Source organism: Castor canadensis, chromosome 7 (assembly GCF_047511655.1).
Source record: "Castor canadensis chromosome 7, mCasCan1.hap1v2, whole genome shotgun sequence".
Lineage (NCBI taxonomy): Eukaryota > Metazoa > Chordata > Mammalia > Rodentia > Castoridae > Castor > Castor canadensis.
The window spans coordinates 104,116,128-104,143,056 of record NC_133392.1 but is presented as its reverse complement, the minus strand read 5'-3'; the positions used below and the strand labels follow the sequence as shown (position 1 = coordinate 104,143,056).

Genomic DNA, 26,929 nt, shown 5'->3' with positions numbered 1-26,929 from the left:
CCTCATCTGTTAGTTTCCTTATAACACTAAATTGACGTTTACTTTTTAACAAATGTGGATGTGAATTTAAGTTGATTTTTAGATTTTATAAATCACCCTGTCGTTAGAAATGTCATGAAACATCAGACATAGCTTTCTCTTATCAGCATTTTATTGCAACTCAGAAAACAGTCCTATGGACTTAACCACAGTTGCACAATTTTGTACATTTATTTAAACCTCAATTTTAACAGACTTTGAGACATATAAAAACACAAAATAAGCGATAAATAAACTTTTTGAAAATTTGTAATGGTTTATGATCAAAACTTTTTATATAGCTATACATAAAATTTTACATTATTTGAATTAAGCTTTTAATGTGTGTATAGCAATAACTATTTTGTAGTCTCACTATTTCACCTGTGTATTTCAAGGGACTTTGTGGGGGTTAACATATTAAGATAAGTAGGCAACATATGCCAAAAATTTCAAAGAACAAAATTTTTATATTTTTGGTTCCAACCCACAAGAACTATTAAATAATTGCTGGTGCTGGAAAGGTTGAAAGCTGATGACTAATTTGAGGCCAAAACCCAACAAAAGCATGAAAAGCAGTGAATAAATAAAAGACCTTATCCACATGAAAATATAATGTTAGAATATTTCCAGTGTCCATCTTATTGTTTGTCAGTGTTTTAAACTTGCCCACTGTTCAGAGTCAGTGTGGTGAGGGAGTCTTTCATAGTTAACTTACACAACATGCTACAATTTTTATGTAACTTGGTCACGAGATCTTTTATAAAATAAAGATGTGTTAAGTAGAAATATATGTGCATCTTTTATTTCAGAATCATTCAAGTCTAGTGTGATTGAACACTTAACATTTACTTTAAATGCATCAATACATAGCATTAGGCAAAAAAATATTTTGGTGGTTCTGAGGTTTGAACTCAGGATTTCAGGCTTGTTAGGCAGGCCATGTCCCAGCCTTACTATTAGGCAAATTTGATAAATCTTGACATGATGTATTTTATTTCTTCAACTGAAACATATTTTAAGACACTCACTACATCTATTTTATTTGAAGAGCAAACTTTTCTTATTGGACAGCATGTCATCATTCTCTTTATGTCACAGCATAGTGTATATTCATTGTTTGAAAACTCAGAGACCCTTGCTGATTTTACATGTATTTCTACATACCATTTACTCACTTCTTTCCATGTGGTTTTCTGGGTCTCTAATTATTTTGTAACTAATACCTTCAACTTTAGGCACTGTCATACATATGCATGGATAAGCTAGGTATGTGGGAGTGAACTTAGACTTAGAAACACACATGACCTTCTTCAGTAACTATAGACATCTACTTCCTAACAACAGAGAACCTCTGTACAACATTTCTGAAATTTAACCTCAATTACATCAAAGGTTGAAATTATTTGGGATTTTTTACTAGTAAGGTTTTTCCTGTACTGACTAATAGCTTCCTAGATAGCAAAACTCACATGCTAGTTATATAATTCTTTTTCCACCTTCTTTTCAAGCTTGTTCAAAAAGGTCATTCATTCATTCATATCATGTATCCCCTGGGCAGGCTTTTATTTTTGTAGCAAGGATAAATTTCAGGCTCTTTTGTCTTATTTTGTGGTTTAATAAAAAAAAGTTATGCTTTTGGGAAAAAAATCTTCATTACCACTTGAAAATATATCTCTTAAATTATTAATATAAGTAAAGCACTTTGTTGTACAATATGATTCTGCACCTTTGTAGATAAAGTCATGTTTCTATAATTAAATTAGCAGAAATCATTCACTGTATTAGCTTAATGAACTATAAGGCACAAAGCATTTAACTATATGGCATGTATCTTACCAATGAGTTTTAGCAGACTTTTATTTATTCATTCACTGAACAAATATTTATCGGACATCTTCTTTTCCAGATGCTACACTAGGTACTGGAAGGAATAAGCCAATCGTAACTCACACTCAAGTTCATATTCTGTATATGTCTGTTTGATATAACCTAGGGTCAGAGGACCATTCAAAATGTAAAGCCTCTTTATTATAAAGTCATTTGAGTGCATTTTGAAAAGTAGATAGCTTTGTTCTAAACTCTATGAAGAGACCTATGGGATAACCCACAAAATGTCATAGAGAGATTTTTACAATAGGACTTAGTTTAAGGTTTTTTTCTCACCTTTTCCAAAATCTAGATTAGGAAAACTGTCCTGAATGACATAAGTATTCTCAGAAGATTCTGTCTTTTGACTCAGTTTGACATGGGCATTTAAATTAATTATTCCTGATTGTACTAGGCTGATGTACATACTAATTTAACAAATACATTGTACCAGTGAAAATTAATTCATACCCAAATGCTTATTAACCACGAAGAAAAATGTGATTACTATAAAAAGTATAAATAAATCTGAAACAACTGAAAAACTAGGAAATAATAAAATAAGCTACCAATTAAAATCTTCACAATAAAATAATGAGTTTACAAAATGAACATATCAAAGAATATTACAAGTATTTCATGTCAAGTTAAAGGATTCCTGTGTTTGTTGGGGAAACATTTTTTTAAGTACAATTCCCAAAGCTTAAAGAAGTGATTTACTTGTACCACAAAGATGGTAAGCCTGGCTACCCAGGTTTGTATTCGTGTGGACTGCAGGAAAAAAATAGTAATGATAAATATTTAGATAGAGCTACTTCGAGAAGAGGGCAGAAAAAACTGTGAGGTCAATATTATTTTCTTATCCTATATATAGGCCAAACTATGAAAAGTCTATTGAACTTTCTAAACATTTATTTGTTTTAGAATTAGTGTTGGTCTTTAAAGGGCCAAAAGACTGGAAAATTGTTGTGGGGAAAAAAAGGGAAAATGTACTAATATTTAGTTCTCAAATTAGTCCTTAAATAGCATTTTGGAAAAAAATCACTTCTCTGTTTCTCCGATGAGTTGTATGAATCTTCTCCAGGCTTGTAGGAATGCCAAATGTATTCAAAAGAAATAACATTTAGTAATTGGGTAGCCACAAGCTCTGCTATATTTGAAACAAATGGAATTGGCTCTTATTTAGATGAGGAGTAAACCTATGTATCAACCCAATTTAAACTTTTCAAAGTTTGCAACTAATTTTATATATTGGAATATTTAAATAACATCAATGACAATGAACATTGTAGATACATTATATATTTTTGCATCCTAATTAAACTTTTAAAAAAATGTGTAAGTATGAAAAAGTGACAGAAGTAAAGTGAGTCAATGAAAGAGAACACAAATGCCCAATGTTCTTGAGCAAAAACAAACGCTATCCCCTTGTACTTGATAATTTATATGAGCAAGTCCTCCATGCACTCAGAATACTGGAATATTAATTATCCCTGTCCCCCAATAGATTAAGATCATTTATAATAAGTGTTTTCATCACATAAATAATCACATATTCAGCTACATATGGCAGACATCCAAAACCCACTAGACTGTTATTAACATATTTTCCTTTGTTTGTGTTTCAGTTCTTTGGCACATAAGGGATCATCTATGCTTCTCAGTCCATTTAGCTTTATATAAAAAATTCCATTCCAATGTATAAACAGTGGCATGCCAGAGATGCCTAAATTCACAAGATTTAGGGATATTTGTTGCCAAAAGCTATGAACATGCAAGTTGGTTAAGTGTTCTCTTTCATGCTCCTGTCTGTATTATTTCATTAGATAATGAGATGGGTTGCCCTTTCTGTCCATCACTAGAGCAGCTAGACACAGCATTTGCTACCTGGCAAAACTTTCGAAGAAGGATTTTTCTTAGCAGCAGATAAACCCAGGGATCCAAGATCTGGTTCAGGGAAGCCAAGCGAACAGCTATCAAGAAGAAGTTGCATTCTTTCTGCTTTCCTGTCTGTGTCTTGCAGTGCTCAACTGATGTCTGATTGAAGATCATTTTCAACATCATTATCTAAGAAAGAAGAACAAATAGTTGTTCCAAAGATAAATAAGTTGCTATACACCTCCTTTGCATAATACTCTGCACATTTTGAGTGTTCAGTAAGTTGGTTGAATTGAAATGATGAATTTAAGCAACATTCGCAGTCATGGAGTACAGTAAATATGATATTCCTATGGATTTCCCCACGTTTCTGGTGGTTTGACATAATGTAACTTCTTAAAATGTACCTGTTCTCAGGTTCTTGGTCCTTATAATTTAAGAACCTTGGAAATAATACATCACAAAATTAGCCAAATTCATCTTTCTTATTGCAGGAAACACCAGTAGGCCAATCCTAAATGAGAGCCAAACTCTAACAATGGTCAAAATACATTTTAACTTAAATTTCAGTAGTCTAAAAAAAAAATCACTAAAGAGAAAGTAGAAGAAAGGGGAAACTATAATAATATTGTTATTGCTATTATATTGACATTAACACTCTCTCCACCTTTAATTTTCCAGGCACCATTTCAAGTTTTCTTCATATGCATTTAATAAACAGTATTACTACCTCCTTTTTATAATTTCAGAAACCAAGATTTAATGATGTGAAATGGCTGGGCTAAACTCAAATCTAAGATCACTAACACTACATGACATTTTACTTTTTTGTTTGTTTCCCTCCCTCCACATACTAGAAGATCAACTCTAAAATGTCAGAGAATTAGGACATTTTATTTTTCCCAAGTATATTCCTAGGGCCTAGACCAGTATTTAGCAGATAGTAGAAGCTCAACAAATATTTGTGAATTAACAGATATTTATATTTGTAGGAATATATTATGTAATATACCTAACATAATGCTATGTTCATATATACCCTTACTTTGAGTTAATAAATATTGACAAATTAAAATTTGTGATTTTCACAAAAGAGGAAAAAAATGAAGGTTAGCATGCATATGAAAAATGTTCAAACTCATTAATCATCACAAAATGCAAATTATAACAAAAGAAGATGTTTGACGCTCACTACGTTGACTTAAATGATTCCTTTCATTAATATGCATTATTATATGCTAAATTTATTTAAATACATTTTCTTAACAGCTTCTGATGCTGACTCAGTTCTGTGGACTGAATACTACCCCCCACTATAGTAAGCAAGCAGGCAGAATAATGGCGCCTCAACAAAGCGATTCATTTTCTGTCCCTGGAACCTTTGAATGCACTATCACACAATATAAAACAAGATTTTGCAGACCACGAGGTGGGGTAAACATCCTGGATTATCTGAGTGGGTTCAATGTAATCACATGGGTCCTTAAAATCAGAGATTCTGCTGGTGGAGTGACTCAAATGGTAGAGTGCCTGCCTAGCAAGTATGAGGCTCTGAGTTCAAGTCCCAGTGCTAGAAAAAAAAATCAGAGACTCTTTCATAGCTGTGGTCACAGAGGGATATGACTACAGAATAATGGTCAGAGATACAATGTTGCCAGATTTAAGATGAAGGAGGGATGTGGCCAGGAGTGGTGGCTCATGCCTGTAATACCAGCTACTAGTGAGGCAGAGATCAGAAGGATCATAGTCCAAGGTGGGCCCTAGCAAAATGTTAGGGAGATCTGTATCTTCCAAACACAAGCCCTCTGATCCCAGCTATGTTGTAGGTAGGAAGATTGCAGTCTGAGGGCAGCCTCACAAAAACGTGAGACACTATGTGAAAAGTAACTGAAGCAAAAAAGGGCTGGGGGTGCGGCTTAAGTGGTAGAGCATCTGCCTGGCTAGTTCAAACCTCACTACCTCAAAAAAAAGAAAAAGAAAGATGATGGAAGAACTACATGGGTTAAAGCCTCCAGAAAGTATTGCAGCCCTGTGAACATCTTGACTTTAGCCTAGCAAGACCCATGTCAGACATCTAACCTACAGAACTATAAGAGAAATTCGTGTGGCTTTTAAGCTACCAAGTCTTTGTATTAATTTGTTACAGCAGCAGTAGAAAACTACTCCACCCATACACTGAACTCCAATGAATGTTAAGGAGAATGAAAAAGAACAAGCTTGAAAATGACTTATTCTTCACAGATCAGATAAAACAATCTTGTTTACATTCTTCACTTTCTTAAGAAATTAAAAAAAAAACTATAAATAAGTAAACTTTCATTCTACTTCCTGTCTAAATTTGCAAAATGCAAAATTGAATGTATGTTATTTTAGGGGAACTCAGTTAGATTTCAATGTGTTTGCCTGAAAGTTATAAAAATACTACTTTCAACTTTTTGACAAAAATATAGTCATTAATCCTTTTTTTCTCTTTTTATAAGCTGTTGTGAAAGTTTTGTCTAGCTCTTTTAGTACCCTATCTCATCCAATAATCAAATATAACTGACCACTTACTGTTCTCCAGTAAGTATTCTGAGCCTGGTGTGGAATTATCCAAAAACTTACTGAAATTATATTTTTACTTTCTTTTGTAAAATATTCATTTCTTTAAGTTTTAGTGATCAGGAAAATTCACAAAATTAATTACTAAAAATGAGATTTAGGTAATTTTACACAATCCTCCTTGACTATCTTAAAATTAATTTTTATGAGGCTAATAATTTAAAATTATTTTGTGAGGTTAATATAGGTTTCATGTGCCTTACATTGTTCAGTACACTGTAATTTCCTGTAATTTCTTATTGACAATGCAATGATGATGAAATTATGAAACCAAGCTTTGTAAGCAATAGCTGGCACACGAGTAGACACTCAAGCTTTTCCCAGAAATCATGAGATGTGCAATACGAAGATAATTGGAATTAGAAGCAGTGAGCGAGACTGCCTCTCCAAATGGTAGAGAGATGAAAATATGGTTCTGAAATCTCATCTAGTGTTGACCGTGAACGCAAATTGGCATTGATTGGTTGGCTTCCCTATACTTAAGGAGCTAAACTGTGATTACAATTTTTGCATGTGTCTGAAACTATTTTTTAGGTTCTTCAGACTTTGAGAGCAAACCTTTGGCAGGGACACACAGATTTCTGGTAGAATTCATTGTTCCTATTAGTGCCATCCTACTCTTCACACAGAGGAGAAGAGGCAAAGCAAAAACAGAATATTCTACTAACACAGAAGTTAGTTTTATTTATTTATTTATTTATTTTAGTAAATCCCTATTTATCCTGCAAGATTGCTCCTTCTAAACAGCCACATATAATTTTGATCTGGTCAAGGAAGCATTGAGACCACTTTTGGCTGAAGAGAGGTACAGCTCTTCTGACAGCACCTTTCCCAGGTGCTGACTACCAGGCCCTCTTCCTTTCCTCTGGTTATCAGCTGGAATGAGAGTTCTCCATACTCAAGGTAGCCAGAGCACAACCAGATGAGCACCCTCTAAATTCTCCATTGCTGCCTACTGTCAAGTGCAAGTACCTTGCATCCTCCTAAAGGAAAAAAATGAGTTGTCCCTCTCCCAGTGGTAAAGTTCTTTTAACTGTACAAAGCATTAACCAAGGAGAATGCTTTTAATATTTGGCATCTGGATTTTATTTTCTTGTATTGGGATTTACAGTCACATATTTAAATTTTTTTTGGTACTTCACCTCTTGCTTGAAAAGTGTCTTAAGTTATAGGTCACACATATCTATTGAAGATGATAAATGAGTAAGCCCAGAAAAACTAATTTGTGGAGGAGGGAACAAAGTAGGTTACTGCCTGTAGGATCCATTTTGGGATGTTTACACATTTCCAGTTTATTCCTAATGTAAGTCCTTAAGAAAAATTTCCTAACAAGCCAGTTTTTCTCCTTGATGTTTTCTTTTCCATAATTGTCAATTGTTAGGCTGTGGGAGAATAACCTGCTCCACTGGAAATTCCTCCTATCTTTTGATAAATGTGTTGCCTTATAATACACTGAAACCAGTTTGGGCCACTTAAACCACTTAATTGCATGCTTAGAGGATTTTCATGGGAAGAAGCTTCACCATGTTAAAAAACAAGTGTAGTCTTTCCAGTCTGCTTGCACCTCTGTCTTCCAATTGTCAAATCATCTCCACATCCCAAACTGTAGTTTTAGAAGCTTCCCTGGCTTTATTTAATCTGACACTTTGCAAATAAACACCTCATAAACATTTTAAAGTAGTTGTTGTAAACTACATTTTACAAGTAGTTGTGGTATTTCATCTTTGCTACTGTGTAATTTCATAAAGGTTTTTAAAACAGCAATGGATTAGGAACTAGAAGATCTGGATTCTCTTGCTAGTTCTGCTACTGCTGTGACTTAGCAAAGACCTTAGTTCCTGGGCTTTATTAAATTCACTAGTCAACAATGTGGCCAGAGTGCCTCTGCATATCCTGGTACAGTTTAGGTTTTTTCTGATGAATTCTGGGGCAAAACTGGAAAATGGATAAGGATTTAATTTGTAAAAGAAAAGAAACCTAAAGGATTAAAAAAAAACACTTAAATTTCTCTTTGAGAAACCTTCAAATGTATCTTTTGATTAAAGATAAATAAAGGAGAGGGGAAAATTACAAAGCTAGAAACTAGATGGTGTCTGAGAACAAAGTACCAAATTTATGAAGGTTTGGGGGAGGTATTTTTAGTCGTAGACTTGGGCAAACACACTCATCAAGTTAAAGTCTTTTCATAAATCTGACTCAGCTTTACTTCTGGTTTGGAGGCCAGTTACCTAACTTTGGATCTTAAGCTTTCCTTTTCTTAAATATGATTATTACATACTTACTGCATATCTTCTCTATCTAGTAATGCAGTTGCAAAAATTAAAATGAGATAAGAATAATGAACACTTTCAATTTACATAGCGTACCTCTTCCCATCCCCCAGGCACTCTTGGACCAATGCATATGCCTCTACAACAGAATGCTTTCACATGCAGAAACAGAAAAACAATGCATGCTCGAGGAAATTTAGCAAAGAAATGAATATGTCATCTGTATACCTACTTCCCTTAAATTTCAACCTAATAGGAAGGTTTCAAACAAAAACACCTTAAGTTTGCACCTTAAAAAATGTATAGTTCCATCCATTTTCCTGCAAAACACATAATTTCCTTCTTTATGGCTGAATAATACTCCATTATGTATATATAGTACTTTTTAAATTCTTTTTATTGTTGTGCTGGGTGTGGGTATATTGTAGCATTTACGAAGGTTCTTAGAATGTATCAAATATATCATACTTGAATTCCCCTCCTCCACTGCTCTCCCCCAACCCTCATTCCTGGAAAAGTTTCAACAGGTATAATTTTTGCATTTACATACATATGTATACATTGTTTGCACCGTATTCATCCTCCTACCCTTTTCCCCACCACCTCCCTCTTGCACCAGTGTCAACCTTCCCCCTTCTTCCGGCAGTACCTGTTCCGCCCTCTTATTCTCTGATTTTGTAGAGAAAAGACATAAAAGATAAAACAAGAAACATGACATTTTTGCTAGTTTGAGATAAAAATAGCTAGCTACACAGGGAGTTTCCTTGTGTTGTTTCCATGCATATATGTATTACAGACCCAATTGATTCAGCTCTTTTAGTCCTCTTCCCTCCTCCCTATTCCACTTCCCATGGTGGCCTCAGCCAGGTCAACATTTCTATATTCATTCCTATACAGTAAGCACCTCAACCCCATTCAAGTTTTTAGTTTCCTTCCCTTGCCCTATCCCTACCTTGCACAGCCTCCCCTTAGTGTGATCCATGTCCCATTATACATACTACATTTTTTATCCATTCACCTGTTTGTGGGCATCTGAACTGATTCCATAACTTCACTATTGTGAATATGGCCACAATAAACATGAGTGTGCAATATCTTTATGTATTCTAACTTTGATTCTTTGGGGTATATACTCAGGAACAGAATACAGGATCATATGGTAATTCTATTTTTAGTTTTTTAAGGAACATCCATAATGATTTCCACAATGGCTGCACTAATTTATATTCACACCAAAAGGTATAAGGGTTCCTTTAATCCCTGCATTACAGTAAGTAAAATAAGCCAAACTCAGAAACATAAATATTGCATGTTTTCCCTCATATGCAGAATCTACATTAAAAAAAAAAAGACATGGAGCAGTTTCTGCCTGGAAGCGAGGGGATGGGGGGAAAGGGGAGAGGGGAGGAGGGAGGAGGCGGGGCGGGGTATATGAATAAACGAAAAAAAAAAAAAGACATGGAAGTGAAGGGGAAATGTAGAAGAGGGACCAATAGGAAGGGGGAGGAGTACAAGAGAGAGTGATGTGGAGATGAAAATGATCAAAGTACATTGGGTAGATGTATAAAAACGTCATAATGAAACCCAGTATTTTGTATAATTAATATATGCTAAAAATAAATACTTAAAAAGGTTTAGTAATGTGGGCTTGTTATTCAATCAGGACATGGAGGAGCTCAAAATTGTAAAAAATATGGCATCCCATGCAGCATTATTTGCTACATAAGATTTTCTTCTCAATTAGTACAAACTGTAAATTCTGGGTAATTGGTTCAGTATGGCTTGATATACACACACACACACACACACATATATATATATATATATATATATATAGAGAGAGAGAGAGAGAGAGTGTGGATAAATGTTTAATCTTTCTACTACAACAGCTATAAAACACTAGTAACCAAGTAGGTATTCAAATTCTGGATGGAAGACAGGAAGCAACATCTACTTTGCAAAAGGTATTCCTTAGAGTATAGCTGATAGATTAGCTTTGTGATACACAAGTAGGAAAATCTCTATTATGTGTCTAACCCTTATATCTCAGGTGTCAAGAGAAAGTATAGACAATATGTCATTGTCAAGGCTTAAAAACACTAGCTTTCAAAAAGGTTTAGGTTGAAGATAGTTTTTCTCCCCAAATATACTTTCATTTAAACCCCAAATGCTCAATCCTACTATTATCACAGGTACCCATAGTATTAGTGATAATTAAAAGCAACCAAACGCTAAGGAAAGAATCAGAGGTGTGTGTTAGTTTTGTGTGCAGGGATATTCACCTCAATATAAAAATATGGAATTGAAAAAAACCTAAAGGGCTTTATTATTTGCCACTATTGAAATAATGGACATTCATTTATGCATATTACATATGTGTTCCAATGCTGCCTTTTAAAATCATATTTTTGAACATTAAGAAATGTTCAGGACATAAAAAGTGAAAACAAACATTTATTACATAGTGTAATCTAATTAAAAATAAAAACTCCGTGTGTATACATATATAGAGAGAGAGAGAGAAAGAAAAACATTAGGCCAGCTGCCAGCGAATGAGAATTCGGGCAATTTCTATTTTCTTCTCTATATTTTTCCTTGTTTCCCAAATTCTCCACAATAAACATGTTATTTTCATACTTAAAAAGATTCAATTTGCAATAGTGGGGGGAGACTGCTATACATCATAATCTGTTAATTTGTTGATAAAATGTTAGTGCCTCAATTCTTGTGGTCATTTTAGCTTGATTTCTTAGGTAGTGAAGTGTGCATAATTTAACAATTAGTATGAAAACAGTCTGACACTTTAGTTGATCACAATATTCAAGTTAATTAACATATTCATTATGGTTTACTAAAGGGAATGACGTTTAGTGATAAGCTACTAGCCTCTGTGATTGACTTCATGGACAATAATGACACAGCATGCAAAGGAATTTTTCCCTATTCCACAGTCAGTACACAGCGCAGACTAATAACAGCATTTCTAACCTGAGATGACAAATCATTATTTAACTTCGCAGCATGTCAACATGACACTCTTTGGATCTATACTGTGAGATGACATCATCTCATAGGACAATTCAAAATCGGAACATCATATATTTTGGATGAACCCTGGGTAAATATGTTCAGATTGAAATCTCTTCAATTTCTTCGTCTCCAATCATACCTCATGCTTATCTCCCTCCCCCCATTCTTCATGGTGGCTATTTCACGCAGGGTGGAGGGTGGGAGGGGTGGCAAATAGAGGGTCTCACCTTCTTACCAGCAAATTCAGCATTGCAGACAATGATTTCTCCTTTTCCTCTTATTTAAATGAAAGAGGTACACTGACTCCTACCTAAGGCTTCATCTTTGTGTCCTGAACCCACTTCATCTTGAATTTCGGAGATCTTATTTTCTCAATTATCTCTTCTTCATTTACAGTTAAGTCTCCCCCTTTTCTGGCTTTTAACTACTATCACTTCAATAGATCACATTTTTGCCACCTTGTAAAAATAAAACCTTATATGTAAATCTCACCTACCTACATATACTGTCCCAGAAGTTATAGTCAAGCTTCTCAAAAGGTTGTCCACCCTCCTTGCCCTAAAATTTATTCCTAAATCCCTGACTTTAGTGTCTATAAATCCTCAAAAACAATTATTCCTAAGGCCAACAAAAAACCTGCAGAATCCACAGGATAGTTACATTGTTGATTTGACTTCTCTGTAAAGTCAGACCTAGATGAATGTGGCTGGTTCTTGAAATAGTCTCTTTCCTAGTAGTCAGGTCCCCATTTGTTCTGATTTTGTAGCTGCCTCTTTGCGTGTTATTTGCAGTCTCCTTTATGGTCTCATGTTTCTCTATCCATCCTGAATATGCTAACGATTTTGAGCTGTGTCTTTGAGTTGTAGCTCCTCCTCTCGTTATGTATGAACTCACTGGGTGACCTTTTCCACCCCAATGGCTTCAAAATCTTCTATATATGTTAAGCTATGCTTCTTTTGTGGGTTCCAGGCAGATCAGCATAGTTACCTACAGCACAGTTTTGTTCACGGGTCTGACATCAGGCTTCACATGTTCAAAACTGAAATCCCCTGGATCTTCCCTATCATAGAGAGCCCAGGTTTCTCTAAAACAGAAATCTGGGAGTTTTCCTTGATTCACTTCTCTGGGTCTCTCTCTCTCTCTCTCTCTCTCTCTCTCTCTCTCTCTCTCTCTCTCTCTCTTTCCATTCTACTTCCTTTCCCATATTCTTCACATCCAATTAATTACAAAGTCTCCATTTTTAACAAATCTATAATTTCTCTCATCTTCACTCTTATTTGCTCCTAAACCCAGGCCAACATTGACTCTGTATGAACTACACAATTGTGTCTTTTACGATTCTGAAACTCCATGCTGCTGCTTAAAAAGATGCTTGTAAGACAAAATTTTGATTGTGTATTCCACTTCAAAAAGTTATTCATCTATACTCATTGCCCAGAATAATGTTGGGGTTCAGGAAACAATACTTCAAAGTAAAGATCTCAGAAACAAATTTTCTCTCTGACTTTCCCCTGCCTTCCTCTCTCCTGCTCCCCTTCTCCTCTCTGTCCATCAAGGCAAACCACAGAAACAAGAATTTCTTTTCCCCAAAGTGGGTTTTAGAAACTAGAATCCCTTTACTCTAAACTAAAATTATTGCTCTAATCTTTCCCCATTTCAGAAGGGGTCCTCCCTTATACCCAGGGGGATGCTGTACAGTGAGGACAAGAAGAATCTAGACAGACAGGTTGTCTTGTTGGGTGTCCCCATTCAGTCTATTAGCACTAGACCACACCCCTTTGTCCAAACATATTCACTGCATCGATTCTTTACTACACCTAAGCATAAAAGGATAATTCATCCTGGGTCTTTGGGTCTTCTTCAATCTGAAGGTACTTGTATCATGTAAATCAATAATCAAATAAATTTGTGATGCTTTTGCTTTTCTTTTGTTAACTTTGTTACAGGAATGTCAGCCATGATCCTTTATGTTAGGCAGGAAGTGGATCACCTTTACAACGTAATGTCAAACTCTTAAATTAAAGGCTTATGAACCCTGGCCCCTGTTATACTCTCTAGTCTAATTCTCACCTTTCCTTACCCTCATATCCATATTCCAATCATCCTGGACTTTTTCAGTTCCTTCAAACTGCCAGCTCTTTTCTGTTTTGGGGCCTTTACAAATATGGATTCTTAGTTTTTAAAATTCTCATTCCCCTCTACTTGACTAATTCTGACTTACTTTTTGTTCGGACTTGAAATATCAATTTATCTGATCTATCCCAGTCTTAATAGAGACTCTCATAACTCTCTGATTCCCTTATTAGTTCTAACATTTTAGTTGCTTTTTTTTTAAATTGCCAGTCTGTCTCAATACATGAAAATCATTATCAGAGTGGGGATCATTTCTATCCTAACCCAGGACATAATACATTGTAGGTTAGCAGTTTTGAATTAATGGATGAATGATAGCAAGGGTACAGTATACCCTATCCATTTGTGTGTAACATATTCTATACTTTTCAACACAATGGACAAACACACCAATACTCATCTCTATTCAACATTCTGGTCCCCTTGCCCTCCTTTTCTCCTCTCACCCTTCCAATCTTCCTTCTTCTCTCCCTCCCTCTCTCCTTCCTTCCTTTCTTCCTTTCTCCCTCCCTCTCTACTGTCCTTGCCTTCCTTCCGTGTTTTTAACTCCCTTCCTCCTTCTCTTCTTTCAGAATGACAGCTTTTCACTCTAGGTGCTGATAGATATACTATAGGCACATCTTAGTACTCATAAGATATAATTTTGAATATTTTCTGGTGTTGAGACCAAAGCAACAAGGAATCAAAAAGAGAAGCATATATTTTAAATAAGATATTGAATCTATAAGAAAGGAAGAATCTCTATCCCAAGGAAAAAAACAAAAGAAGGTATGTATATCAACAATCTATAATAAGAATATTTGCTATCAAAATTTTAATAAATAATGTTAAAAGTACTTTAATTAGCATAAAAGTGTTACAAGTGATTCTAGTTCCCCTGCTTAAAGAATTCTTGCTCTCAAATAAGAACATATTCTACAATAAATATTTAAACATCCTACAGAGACTAAGCAATCACACAATTTCTTAGTTCATTTTCTGCTGCTATAACAGAATACCACAGACTGGGAAATATATAAACAATGGAAGTTTATTGGCTCATGTTTTGGGAGGCAAATGAACAGTTTCCAGACAGAGAGAGGAAATAGGGATGAACTCATCCTTTTCATATGGAACCCACTCTGATAACTAATGCCATGATAACAGCATTAACCCATCATGAGGGCAGAACCCTCAGACATAATCACCTTTTAAAGTTCCCACTTCTTCTCAATGAAACCCCAGCAGCACAGCAACTAGGAGATAGCATAGATAAATGGGACCTCATAAAACTAAAAAGCTTCTGTTCATCAAAAGAAATGGTCTCTAAACTGAAGAGAACACCCACAGAGTGGGAGAAAATATTTGCCAACTATACATCAGACAAAGGACTGATAACCAGAATATACAGGGAACTTAAAAAACTAAATTCTCCCAAAACTAATGAACCAATAAAGAAATGGGCACATGAACTAAACAGAACTTTCTCAAAAGAAGAAATTCAAATGGCCAGAAAACACATGAAAAAATGCTCACCATCTCTAGCAATAAAGGAAATGCAAATTAAAACCACGCTAAGATTCCACCCCACCCCTGTTAGAATAGCCATCATCACCAACACCACAAACAACAGGTGTTGGCGAGGATGCAGGGAAAAAGGAACCCTTTTACACTGTTGGTGGGAATGTAGACTAGTACAACCACTCTGGAAAAAAATTTGGAGGCTACTTAAAAAGCTGGACATCAATCTACCATTTGATCCAGCAATACCACTCTTGGGGATATACCCAAAAGACTGTTACTCCAGAGGCACCTGCACATCCATGTTTATTGTGGCACTATTCACAATAGCCAAGTTATGGAAACAGCCAAGATGCCCCACCACTGACGAATGGATTAAGAAAATGTGGTATCTATACACAATGGAATTTTATGCAGCCATGAAGAAGAACGAAATGTTATCATTCGCTGGTAAATGGATGGAATTGGAGAACATCATTCTGAGTGAGGTTAGCCTGGCTCAAAAAACCAAAAATCGTATGTTCTCCCTCATATGTGGACATTAGATCAAGGGCAAACACAACAAGGGGATTGGACTATGAGCACATGATAAAAGCGAGAGCACACAAGAGAGGTGTGAGGATAGGTAAGACACCTAAAAAATTAGCTAGCATTTGTTGCCCTTAATGCAGAGAAACTAAAGCAGATACCTTAAAGCAACTGAGGCCAATAGGAAAAGGGGAACAGGTACTAGAGAAAAGTTTAGATCAAAAAGAATTAACCTAGAAGGTAACACCCACGCACAGGAAATCAATGTGAGTCAACTCCCTGTATAGCTATCCTTATCTCAACCAGCAAAAACCCTTGTTCCTTCCTATTATTGCTTATACTCTCTCTACAACAAAATTAGAAATAAGGGCAAAATAGTTTCTGCTAGGTATTGAGGGGAGGAGAGGGAGGGGGCGGAGTGGGTGGTAAGGGAGGGGGTGGGGGCAGGGGGGAGAAATGAACCAAGCCTTGTATGTACATATGAATAATAAAAGAAAAATGAAAAAAGAAAGAATGGAAAAAAAAAAGTAAAATAAATAAATAAATAAATAAAGTTCCCACTTCTTAATCCTCTTGCAATGGCAATTAAATTTCAATTGGGGTTTTGTGGGGCTGGGTGGGGCAGAGACATTCAAATCATAGCACATATCAGCAATTTTCCTGCCAATGCTAGATTTATAGTCAGTATTGACTTTAGAAGCTTCCAAACATATTGATTCAGTTCTTCTTCCCAACACAAACACATCCTCCTGAAATGTACCAGCTTTCTTTACAGTTAACTTTTATCCTGTTGACTGTAAATAGGCACTGAGTAATCAGGCAAGGCCAGATCCACAATTTGAGGGGCTAAAAGTGTCACAAAGTATAATTGCATTTTCTTTGATATCAAAAATATTCTGTGATTTTCTAACCTTCACAGGAATCTCAGTTTCCAATACCTCAACCTTTCTGATGAGAGCTTTGTATTAATTTGGATTTTACCCACATCACTGCTTGGTTTTCATGAAGGAGAAAAGCTGTTACCAAACATTTCTAGAGACTTCTCTCCTTTTGAGAATATCAGGTGGCAGCACTGATTTTGCAAAGTATTCATCTTACAGGTGAGGCATATCAGAAACTCAAATACTCATAATCTCTTATAGTATTAGTTGCTATTTTGTTATGAATGTTCTGCAGACATTAAGTATAGAAAAAGGAACAATCTCTTCACTATGTCCTATGGTTATAACAAATCACAGAGTGACTGTAATTTGGAGTTCCAGTACAGTCATGGGTCCCTTTTAAACCTTATCCCTAATTAAGGTTTATGAGACAGCATTGTAATATATCTTCACAATCACTTGATCTATAGGTCGAAGGTAAAAAAAACATCAAGTGCCATGTGATACTGTAAACTTTATTTTTCAAAATACTCTTATGGGAATATCCTGCTTTTCTTTTTTAGGAAATCAAATCTTAAAACATTTAAATTGTGATTAGAATTTACAATTTCTTATCAGGTTGGAGTGAGTTTTAAAAAAGATTAAATCACATTATATTTCATACAGGAAAATGGGAATTTTAACTGGTTTATTTTGTAAGTTTATCTCTATTGTCTACTTTTGTCTCCTCCATTGACTTATTTGGATTAATACCACTTGATCCAATAGCACAGTAAATAATAGCAACAAGTAGGAAGCAAACATGAAGAAACCTATTTTCCCCATGATTCAAATGACTGACTTCTATGAGAATCATAGGTGTCTGTAAAATGATAAACAGATCCCACCACCTGAATCCATTAGCTTCCTTTCTCTTTAAATTGTGAACCCAATGAAAACAATTTTTACTGCACTATTTAACTTCCTAGGGAATGTCCTAAACAAGTAATTATAAACATATTTATACTATTATCTTAGGGAAAATGCTTTTGTTGAATTCATTTTAAATTATGATGTAGGAATCAGGCACAGTGCCAAATGTCTAAAAAAATCCCAAAACTCAAGATGTAGGCCCCAAAGTGACCATGCAGAGAGGAGTGATCTGGCCAAGAGATTCTTTATTCCCGAGTGGGAGAGAGAGAGAGCCGAGAGAGAGCGCAGAGAGAGAGAGAGAGAGCAGAGAGAGAGAGAGAGAAAGAGAGAGAGAGAGAGAGACAGCACAGAGGAGGGGGGCAGGTGCTTAAATACCCCTCAGTGAGACTCGGCATGATCTGATTGGTTAGGATCTTATGGTTCATGCTGATTGGAGGTTGGGGCAGAAGGAGAATTCAAGCTAGACTTGAGGCAGGACTGTGACCCTGAGAAACAGAAGCTTAAGAGTGCAGTAAGAACCGAAACCTATGGGCACCATTATTGCCAACACAAGAGGCTGAGAAGTAAGAGTTTTAGGACAGCCTAGAGAACAACCTAAGCTATATAGCAAGATCCTGAATTTTGTTTGATGTGGGTTTTTTCAAGGGACTAGTGGATAGATACTATTAGGAATTTTCAAGTCCCAATATCCAGTTTCTCACCCCAGAATAGCTCTGTGTTTTTTTAACCAGAATAGCTCTGTGTTTGTTTGTTTCTCTAAAGATATTTATTGAAATACTTTTCTCGGCTAAATAAAATAAGCAAAAAATCATGATCTAATACATATCTACTGCATGAGATATCTTTTAAATATTCTATCTATATAATTCAAGCCACAAATGTGAACCACATGCAAGCATGTTAGTTTTCTAGTACCACATTTTAAAAAGGTGAAAAAAAAATGTAGAATTGATTTTAATAGTTTAATTTATCCAATATTTCTGAAATACTAATTCCAAAATGTAACAAATTTAAAAACTATTAATGTGATTTTTTTTCCATTCTATATTTTTATATTTAATCTTCAAATTCTGGCATGCATTTTATATTTACAGTGTATCTCCATTGGGAACATACACATTTCAAGCATCTAATACCCACATGTGGTCACCATATCAGACAATCAAGGTTTAGTGGTTTATATTTCTGAAGGCTTCTCACATATATTCTCTCATTAAGCTGCATATGTATCGTTACTGTGGTGTCCAATATTGGTTTCCTACCCAACACCCATTCCCCTCCCTCCCCTTCTCATCAGTTACATCTATTTTGATTGGTGCCTATGTGCTTCAGGGCCCACCCCATCCCTAGCTACTAGAATGAACCTGGGTCCAGAATAGTCATGTACCTCTACAGTAGCCAATGAGAACCATAAAGAAGTCTCCTAAGAACTTCTATAAAAGTGAGGATGGAAAAAAAAAGTGAGGCAAGGAAAAGCATCCTCATTTTTATGGAAGAAAAAACAATTTTTCTCTCCCGCTGGAGATTAACTGGGAAGCCTGTACTCACAACCATTCAACCACCTGAAGGGAACAAACCACAGGATAAACCTAATGCTGAACTCAAAAGAAAAAAATGGGGCAAGTTTTGGCCCTTACTGCTAACTCTAAGCTTTTGGATTAACCAACTCCGAAGACTGGACTTAGAGGTCTACCGTCTCCAATAATAACTGAGACCAACATAAATATAGTCAAACTACCTTTTGAAGCATTATGTTTTTCCATTTCTTTGTTATTTTTACTCTGTTTCCCTTTGTTGCTGAAATCCCTCAGGGCACCTTTCCAAACATCCTTTTCATTTTTTCTTTTTTGGACACCAGCATTAGAACAGCTGTTTTCTACTGTTCCCACCCACTATTGCTAATTAACTTCTCTCTATTACAAAAACTACCTTGTTTCGCCCATCCTTGTCATCCTAGAGGTTTTTTTCAGTCTTCCTAAGAATTTTTATTACCAATAACAAAGTGGAAACAAAATGGGAAAAAAAGTATAATATTCTTAAAATGCTCACAATTTTTACTGTATTAATGGCGTCCATTATTCATCAGGTACAAGTTGGATCAGTGGCTTTGGACTAAAAATGTTGGAGGTTTGGTTTACTCAATTGAGTTTATCAGCTAGGGGCCTTAAAAACATATTGTTTACTTAGAAAATGAAAAAAATCAAAATGAAAGGATTAATGTCATTTGTGTTACAAGATTGATGTGAAAGTTAAAAAACATCCATACTATGTAAAACCCAAAGCTGGGACTTACATAATCTTCAGATTCCATGTTCTCATCTCCTTTTCACTACTTTACATCTTCTCTCCTTTATTTCTTCCACTATCATTTATTGAGAGGCTGTTATGGGCTGCTATTGACAAATAAGGTAAGATAGCTGCTCTTAAGAGGTTTATAATTTACTGTGAGTCAGATAGATATAAACATATTAATAAGAGGGAAGTCATGTAGCTTAGTGGCTCATTGTATAGGCAAAAATCAGACAATTCTAGATTTGAAGGCAGGCTCTCTGCTTTTTGTTAGCTTTGTGACCCTGGGAATGTTAGTGACATCTCAAAAGCAGTTTCTTCATCTGAAAACAGAGATCACAGTGTCTCCTCAAGTGTTGTTCACAAGACAAAATGAGATTATGTCTGTGAAATGCAACAGCTAAGGCCTTGTAAAGTAAGCCTTTGCCTACCCTGGCCAATCACCTTCACTGTCACGAATGTAAATATGACTGCACAATGAGGGTTAGACTGCACAATATTCAAATCATTCTCCAGGCTCAGCCCCGCCCCCAAAACAGCAGATGCTTTGAAGAATTTTTAAAGACAAAAAGTTCACACTTCTGAGTGTGAAACTGTGTGATTCATTCTGAGAACTACAAGCTGATTTTTATCATTAAAAGTAAAGATGCTGGGGAAACGATGCTAGACTAATTGTGCCCAAAGGCAAGATTCTGAGAATCAAACTAAGGAATCCAAAGGCTTTTCATGTGAGGAGATGGTGCTAGATAATAGCATGCCTAAATTCCATGTTGCAGACATTGTGGTCACACTGAGGTTCTATAAGGTTCTTTCTCTTCTCCACAATAACGAGAAGAAAAGAGAAGGATGAAAGAAGGTTTGCAAGAACCCCAATTGTACTGTATCATACTGGAAGCTTTAAAACTGTCAAAACAAATTTTCTAATTTTGACTATAGTCAAACACTTTCCCACTAAGCAAAGAGAACTCAATAAACAGTTTTATTTGTTTTATAAATAGTTTGTTGAAACTATTTATTGAAAAGAATAATATTATTGAAAAGAATAATATTTGGGAGTCATACCAGCTGAAAAGTATTTGCCTAGCAAAACATTATCACTGTGCCAGAGTTCCAGGCCTGAAAGACAGAGAATTGGATGAAACTGATGCCACACCTTTACAGAAAACACTTCCTAAATTGCAAGTATCATGGCAGATGGAGTCTTTTAACAGATCACTGTTGGATAAATGAAACTTCTGATCACTTTCTACAAGGATTTTCAGGGTATGTTCCCTAAAAACTCAAGCTCCTAAAATCAATCAATTAATGAATTAATGGATATTCTACAAGAAGTCTGATCACTGTGATTAGCTAGCATACACAATTTTTGTAATTTTTTTTTTACTATTCCCAACCTGATATTTTTCTGTATAATATTCTCAATGAAATAATTTGAAAATGTTCTAATAAGCAAATAAACAGAGCACTGCAATATACCAAAGCCTAAGGTCAATCAATTCCTAAGACTTTAATCAAAGCAAGTTATATAATCTTCTAAATCTTCATATGTATAGCTGAAAAATGGTAATGAAAAATACCAAACATAAATTTTATGAAGATTAAATTAAAAGGTGATCCCTAAATACTTGCACAAAGTAGATATTTGGTAAATCAATATCCTTTCATTTTTTTGTGCCTCTTTTCAGTTTCTACTCCACTAGTCTCACTGCCATCCCATCTTCCCAACAGATACATGGCAGGGACACACACATCAGGAGAGAGAGAGAGAGAGAGACAGAAAGAGAGAGTGCTAAAAAGCTACCTTACTGTGATAATGTTTCTAAGAATTAATTAAATGGTAACTCTCATTATTACCACCCCTATTTAGGAGAACTCCTTTTCCTCTGTATTCTGACTAGGTGAGAAATTGGAGCATGTACTTCCACTATTGTCTCCCATTTCAAAAACCAACTGCTGTTGCTGCCTGGTCCTTCGGTTGACCCCTTGATACAACCAGGGCTGCACCAGGATTTGAATCTTAGAGACTAACAAGAAGCAGATGGGAGCTTTTAGACACTGGCTTCATCACAGAGGCATGCAGCAAGCATTTTTGCAGCAGGACCCTGGCTGTGCAGCCTGGACTCAGCATCAAGAGCATGCTGGCTCCAGCCTACCTTCTAAACCTGGCCACCAGCTTCCCATTGACTACTTGCCCCCCTCACCCTCCCCACATTTGCCCTTTGTGTTTGCAGTCAGATTCTGTTGTTTACTACCCAGAACCAAGTCCAGGAAGGAGACTAGAGCTCTGAAGTCGGAAGATATTTCTATTCTTCCTGATATTGATCTATGGCATAATTTAATTAGAAATGGATGCTAGAGGAAGAATTTCAAGATGTTTCCTATTATTTTTTACAGAATAAAAGCTAAAGTTAAGAAATTTACTTTTGGATCAGGACAAATCCTTAGTCTATTCTTGGAGGAAATTACTACCATTAAATAAATTCAAAAATCTGCCACCCAGTGTGTTGGCCTTCAGCACAGACACTGATTTATAAAGAGAAAGTCAGTTGCCAGATTAGCATCAGACTACAGTTCACCCTTTCTGGTAAATCAAGAACTTTTTTCTTCTCTATTCACCTCGCTCTGGTGCTTAGAGAGTGTCTGAGAGTTTTTGGAGCCTTATACAGACACTTCTGTTCCACTGTTGACACCTCACCACCTCTCTACTCACTTTTGGAAAATCATCTAAGGCCAAATCATTAACCATAACTTAACAAAACTCCCATCAGTCTTTGAAGATGAAGCAAGGTACTGAGACTTTCTGTCATCGACAGCTGGTCCTTGTAGTCACAAGACAAAACAAGAGCTGATAAGAACTATCTGCAATGTTTAAACAGTACTTCAAGATGACACACTCACTAAAATACTGTATTGCTATAAAAGCAAATTAAAACCCCACGTGCACACTGTAAACATAAACCTAGCAACCTGAAGCTCTGAGAAAACAACACAGAGCCTAGCCAAAAAGCTGAAAAGCTATTTCTTAGGCAGGTTCCTTAAGAGCAGGGCCTGAATTGGGGATTTTTGACACTTGAGAAGAAGCAAAGTTAGAGACACAGAAAGAGTCCTGGCTTCAGTCTTCCATGAGGCCACCCCCACTCTTGACACCCCTGCAGTTTGTATGAATCAAACATCTAACCCTCCCAGGATTCTGTTGTTTGCAGCCAAATAATCTTGATTTTTAAATGTAGGAAATGCTGACTAGAGAAGCTCCCAGTTTAGGAGAAGAGAAGGCAAACAATAACAAAAGCAAATTTAATAACAAATGTAATAAAAAAAAATTCCTTCTGAGACCTGGCTGAGAAATAATCTTAGTCTAGATCTCTTATGGGAATCATGCTTTTTAGGACATTGTATTATTTTGTAAGCAAACTTTGCTAACTTCTGTGTCCCTATGTGATTGTTCTAACTCATGTAATGGAAAAAAGAAATAGCACCTATGAGGTAGAACTTCCCCCTGACTCTGCCCTTTACCAGGTGGGTAATTTTTGAACTTTCTTAGGGCCAGAGTCACAGAACAGGGATCAGCAATATTGAAACTGTCTGCTAAACTCTGGCTCCAAAATACTTTGTAAATATGTCCACTTCTCCACTCCAGTCCCAGCTGTCATTGTCTCTCACATGTTACGACTTCAACAGCCTTCTAACTGGTCTTCCCATTCCCACTCTTGCTTTATGACATTCAGTCTGCATGCAGCTACCAGAAGGGTCTTTTAAAAACATAAACCAATGTCACTTCTCTACTTAAAATCTTTCAGTGGTTCTCACAAAATAATATCAAACTTCGTTAATATGGCCTTACATTATGAGATCCCAACACCCTTTCTGATCTGTTTATAGTATCACCCCTCCCCCATTTCATCTCACTTCAGTCACATTGGCCTCCTTTCTGTCTCTTGAACACACTAAGAGGGAGTGTGCTCCCTTGGTCTAGAATGCTTTTCCTACAGATGTTTCATGCCATCCTTCCTTCACATTCAGAACTCCATTCAAATGTTACTCTCAGAGGCCTAACCTCAATCTACAAAAGTTCCCTAGCCTTCTCTCACATTATACTTTTAGTTTCTTAACAGTATTTATCACAATCTGACTTCGAGTTTACCTGTTTATTGCCTCTCTCCTTTCACTAGAATGCAAGCTCCTTGAGAGCTTGAAACTTGACTAATTCACCACTAGAACTGTGCCTGACAACCCAGTATGAATAAGGATCACTGAATTCAAGAACAAATAAATTAATTCTAAAAGCTCCTCAGTTTCATTCCTTTATTACAGTTAAAATAGAAAATAGCATTCATTGCTAACTCAAGTCTCTTCAGGGAATCACTGTGTCCTTGAGGATAAGAGTGAAGGTGATTGTTCTATGTGGCTGCAGCATGGTTGCTTCACACACAACCAATAGTCAGTACATGTCCCTGCCATTGTCAAGGTAATTTCAAGTTATTTTCTGGCCCATAAATTTAGCAGAATTCCTCAACACTTAATACAGAATTATAGACTTCTACAACCTTAAAATAAAAATGTCTCTGATTAAATTTACTATTGTTCTAATGGGTCTGCTGATGATAATGTAGAGTTGTCTGAGTACTGGGTTCTGTACTTCACAGGCAGTGAAAATATCAGCTCTGTTAGCTCAAGTGTCTGTCTAGGTGGTGAGCAAGAGGAAGCTGAAGTCCTCCTCAGGTGTCTTATCCTGGCATTTCAACATTAAACTCAATAGAGTGACTTCTTAAAGATATGCTTGGACACCAATGTTATGAAAGTTGTCTGAATCAACAACTGTAATAGCCTTTCTCACACTCAAGAAAATACAAAGACAGAGATTCCCAAGTTGTTCAGGATTGAGACAAGTTGTTCATTTGAAGGAAAGCATGGCTAGACTAGCACTTTTAAGAACAGAAATGTGGAAGAAAAATAACCAAACATCCATGGAACTTGTTCAATAACTAAACATCAAAGGAACATGTGGCTGTGGAGAACCCTTTAATATCTGAAACCTCAGGATTCTAGACAGAAGCTCCAGGAAAGCTTGTAGAAGCCATGGGGCTGAGTGAAGAAATCACATGACTGTCACATGCTGAAGATTTATAATACATGTAGCCTTGTGAGGAAAGTAAAGTGATGCACTTTGAAAATGAAGCCAGTCTATTAGATTCTAAATGAAATATTTTTATGCTTTGCAGGGGACAGAAAATTAGAAGCCATCACTCTCTTTGGATCACTTTTCTATTTTTAAAAGGACAACTCCAACCCTAAAATAAACTCTTGCATTCTTTCTGTGAGAACTAGTTTCATTAAAGTTGCCTTCCAGAGATCAGTTCAGGAAACAGATTAAGAGGTGTGTACTCCTTAGATCTCTATTGAATGATTTAAATGTACATCTCCCTGGAATTTTTCCCAAATAGTCTGACAGCTCTTAAAATTCAGAGGTAGGAAGTCCTGACTGCTGAGATTAACATGGTGTGCATTGGTTTGATGGGTTGCTGGTTGCAATTTGGGAATTGTCATGGTCTTTTTACAATTTTGTCAAAAAAATTTATTGTAAGATGCCTAATTTGCTTACTCTTTAACAGTATAGCTTTCAGCTGAAAGAACCAGATAAAGATTTCTTTTGAACTGCAGTGCAGAAAGGTTTTGAAAATAGTATCAGAAGGGGAGAAATTTGTCACCCACCTGTTTTTTAGCCCATTTCTTTCACAATCCTAAAGGTCTCAAAAACAGGATCTCAAGTTGATTTAGATTCTTTTAGTTGAAAGTTCTCTTAAAAGCCATTTAACTCATCCTCGATTTTATAACCAACGATCAAAACCTCAAGAAAGCCAAAGGGCTTTTGTGCACTCTCATTCTGCAAGCTAGGGGCAAATTGGCCTCTACCCAGTCTGTCCCTTCACTGGCAATAACACAGTGCTCTACACTAAGACACTCGGTGAAAGTGAAAGGTGGTCTGGATTCTCTAGCTAATCAATACTTTGATAGAATTTTATAGCTTAATGGATTTGTTATTGTTATAATTATTATTATTTTGCTGGGTTTTCAACCTAGAGCCTTGCACATTCTAGGTAACTACTCTGCCACATAAGCCATGCCCCCAGCCCTTATGTTTGTATTTTGTTTTTGAAACAGGGTCTCTATGACTTTTGCCAGGGCTGACCTTGAACTTTCCGTTCTACTGCCCACGCCTTCCTAGTAGGTGGAATTATATTCATGCACCACCATGCCTGGCTCCAGATCATATCGTTTTCTTACTTTGTTTTGATTGGGAAGACTCTTCCTTTAAAATCCACTATGTGCATTACTATCTTGTTTCTTTAGAACTATGAAACAGTCATTTATTCTAGCAGGGAAGATATTGTAGCAACCCAAAATTAATGTTTTGGAATGCAGTAGAAATTGTGAAGCAGAACATATGGTCTTTTCTTAAAATTACCAATATGCATACACTTCCTGGTTCTTAAGTCCAATTGTTAAAGTTTTTGAAATCTAATATTTTAACCTAGCATTTTTGTCACCAACTTATAGAGTGTTCTTTTTGTCATTTACTTATTGATTATCCTGGGTTTGGCATGTGGGAATTCCATGAGATGATAAATATGCTTTTTTTGAAAGCCAATTCCTATAAAGTATCTGATTTCTTTTATATTTGTCATATTTCTAGAGTACCTGGCACAAAATGCACCAAAACATATAGCAGTAATTTCATGTAAATACTCATGAGTTTGCATTATTAATATAATTGTTGATCCACTGATAATTTGTGCAATACTGTATGTATGCAAATATTAAATAAAGAAGTAATAGTTTTGTTCTATAAAACCAAGGAATAATATTAGCACCAAAAGGTGGAGTCAAGAGAGGTCACAGATTCCTGTTGAATAAATATAAAGGAAATGAAATTTTTCTAGTAGAAAGAATAACTAAGAATGTCTTATGCCATCCTGAGGCACCATGACCTGAGGGAAGAGCCTGACCCTTTGCATCTCAGCT

The 26,929-nt window shown here is 35.9% G+C and overlaps 1 protein-coding gene across 4 annotated transcripts in view; it reads right to left on the bottom strand.

Annotated features, from left to right (window-relative positions):
- Positions 1–26,929, bottom strand: part of Ptger3 (prostaglandin E receptor 3) — a 171,819-nt gene that overhangs the window by 132,926 nt on the left and 11,964 nt on the right. For all 4 annotated transcript variants that reach the window (XR_012449861.1, XM_074079762.1, XM_074079765.1 and 1 more), the window contains exon 2: positions 3,775–3,954. Coding sequence is in view for 3 of the 4 variants with exons in the window: in XM_074079762.1 (XP_073935863.1) it covers positions 3,775–3,954 (180 nt within the window). In the remaining variant the exon portion in view is untranslated. The remainder of the gene's footprint in view (positions 1–3,774; positions 3,955–26,929) is intronic.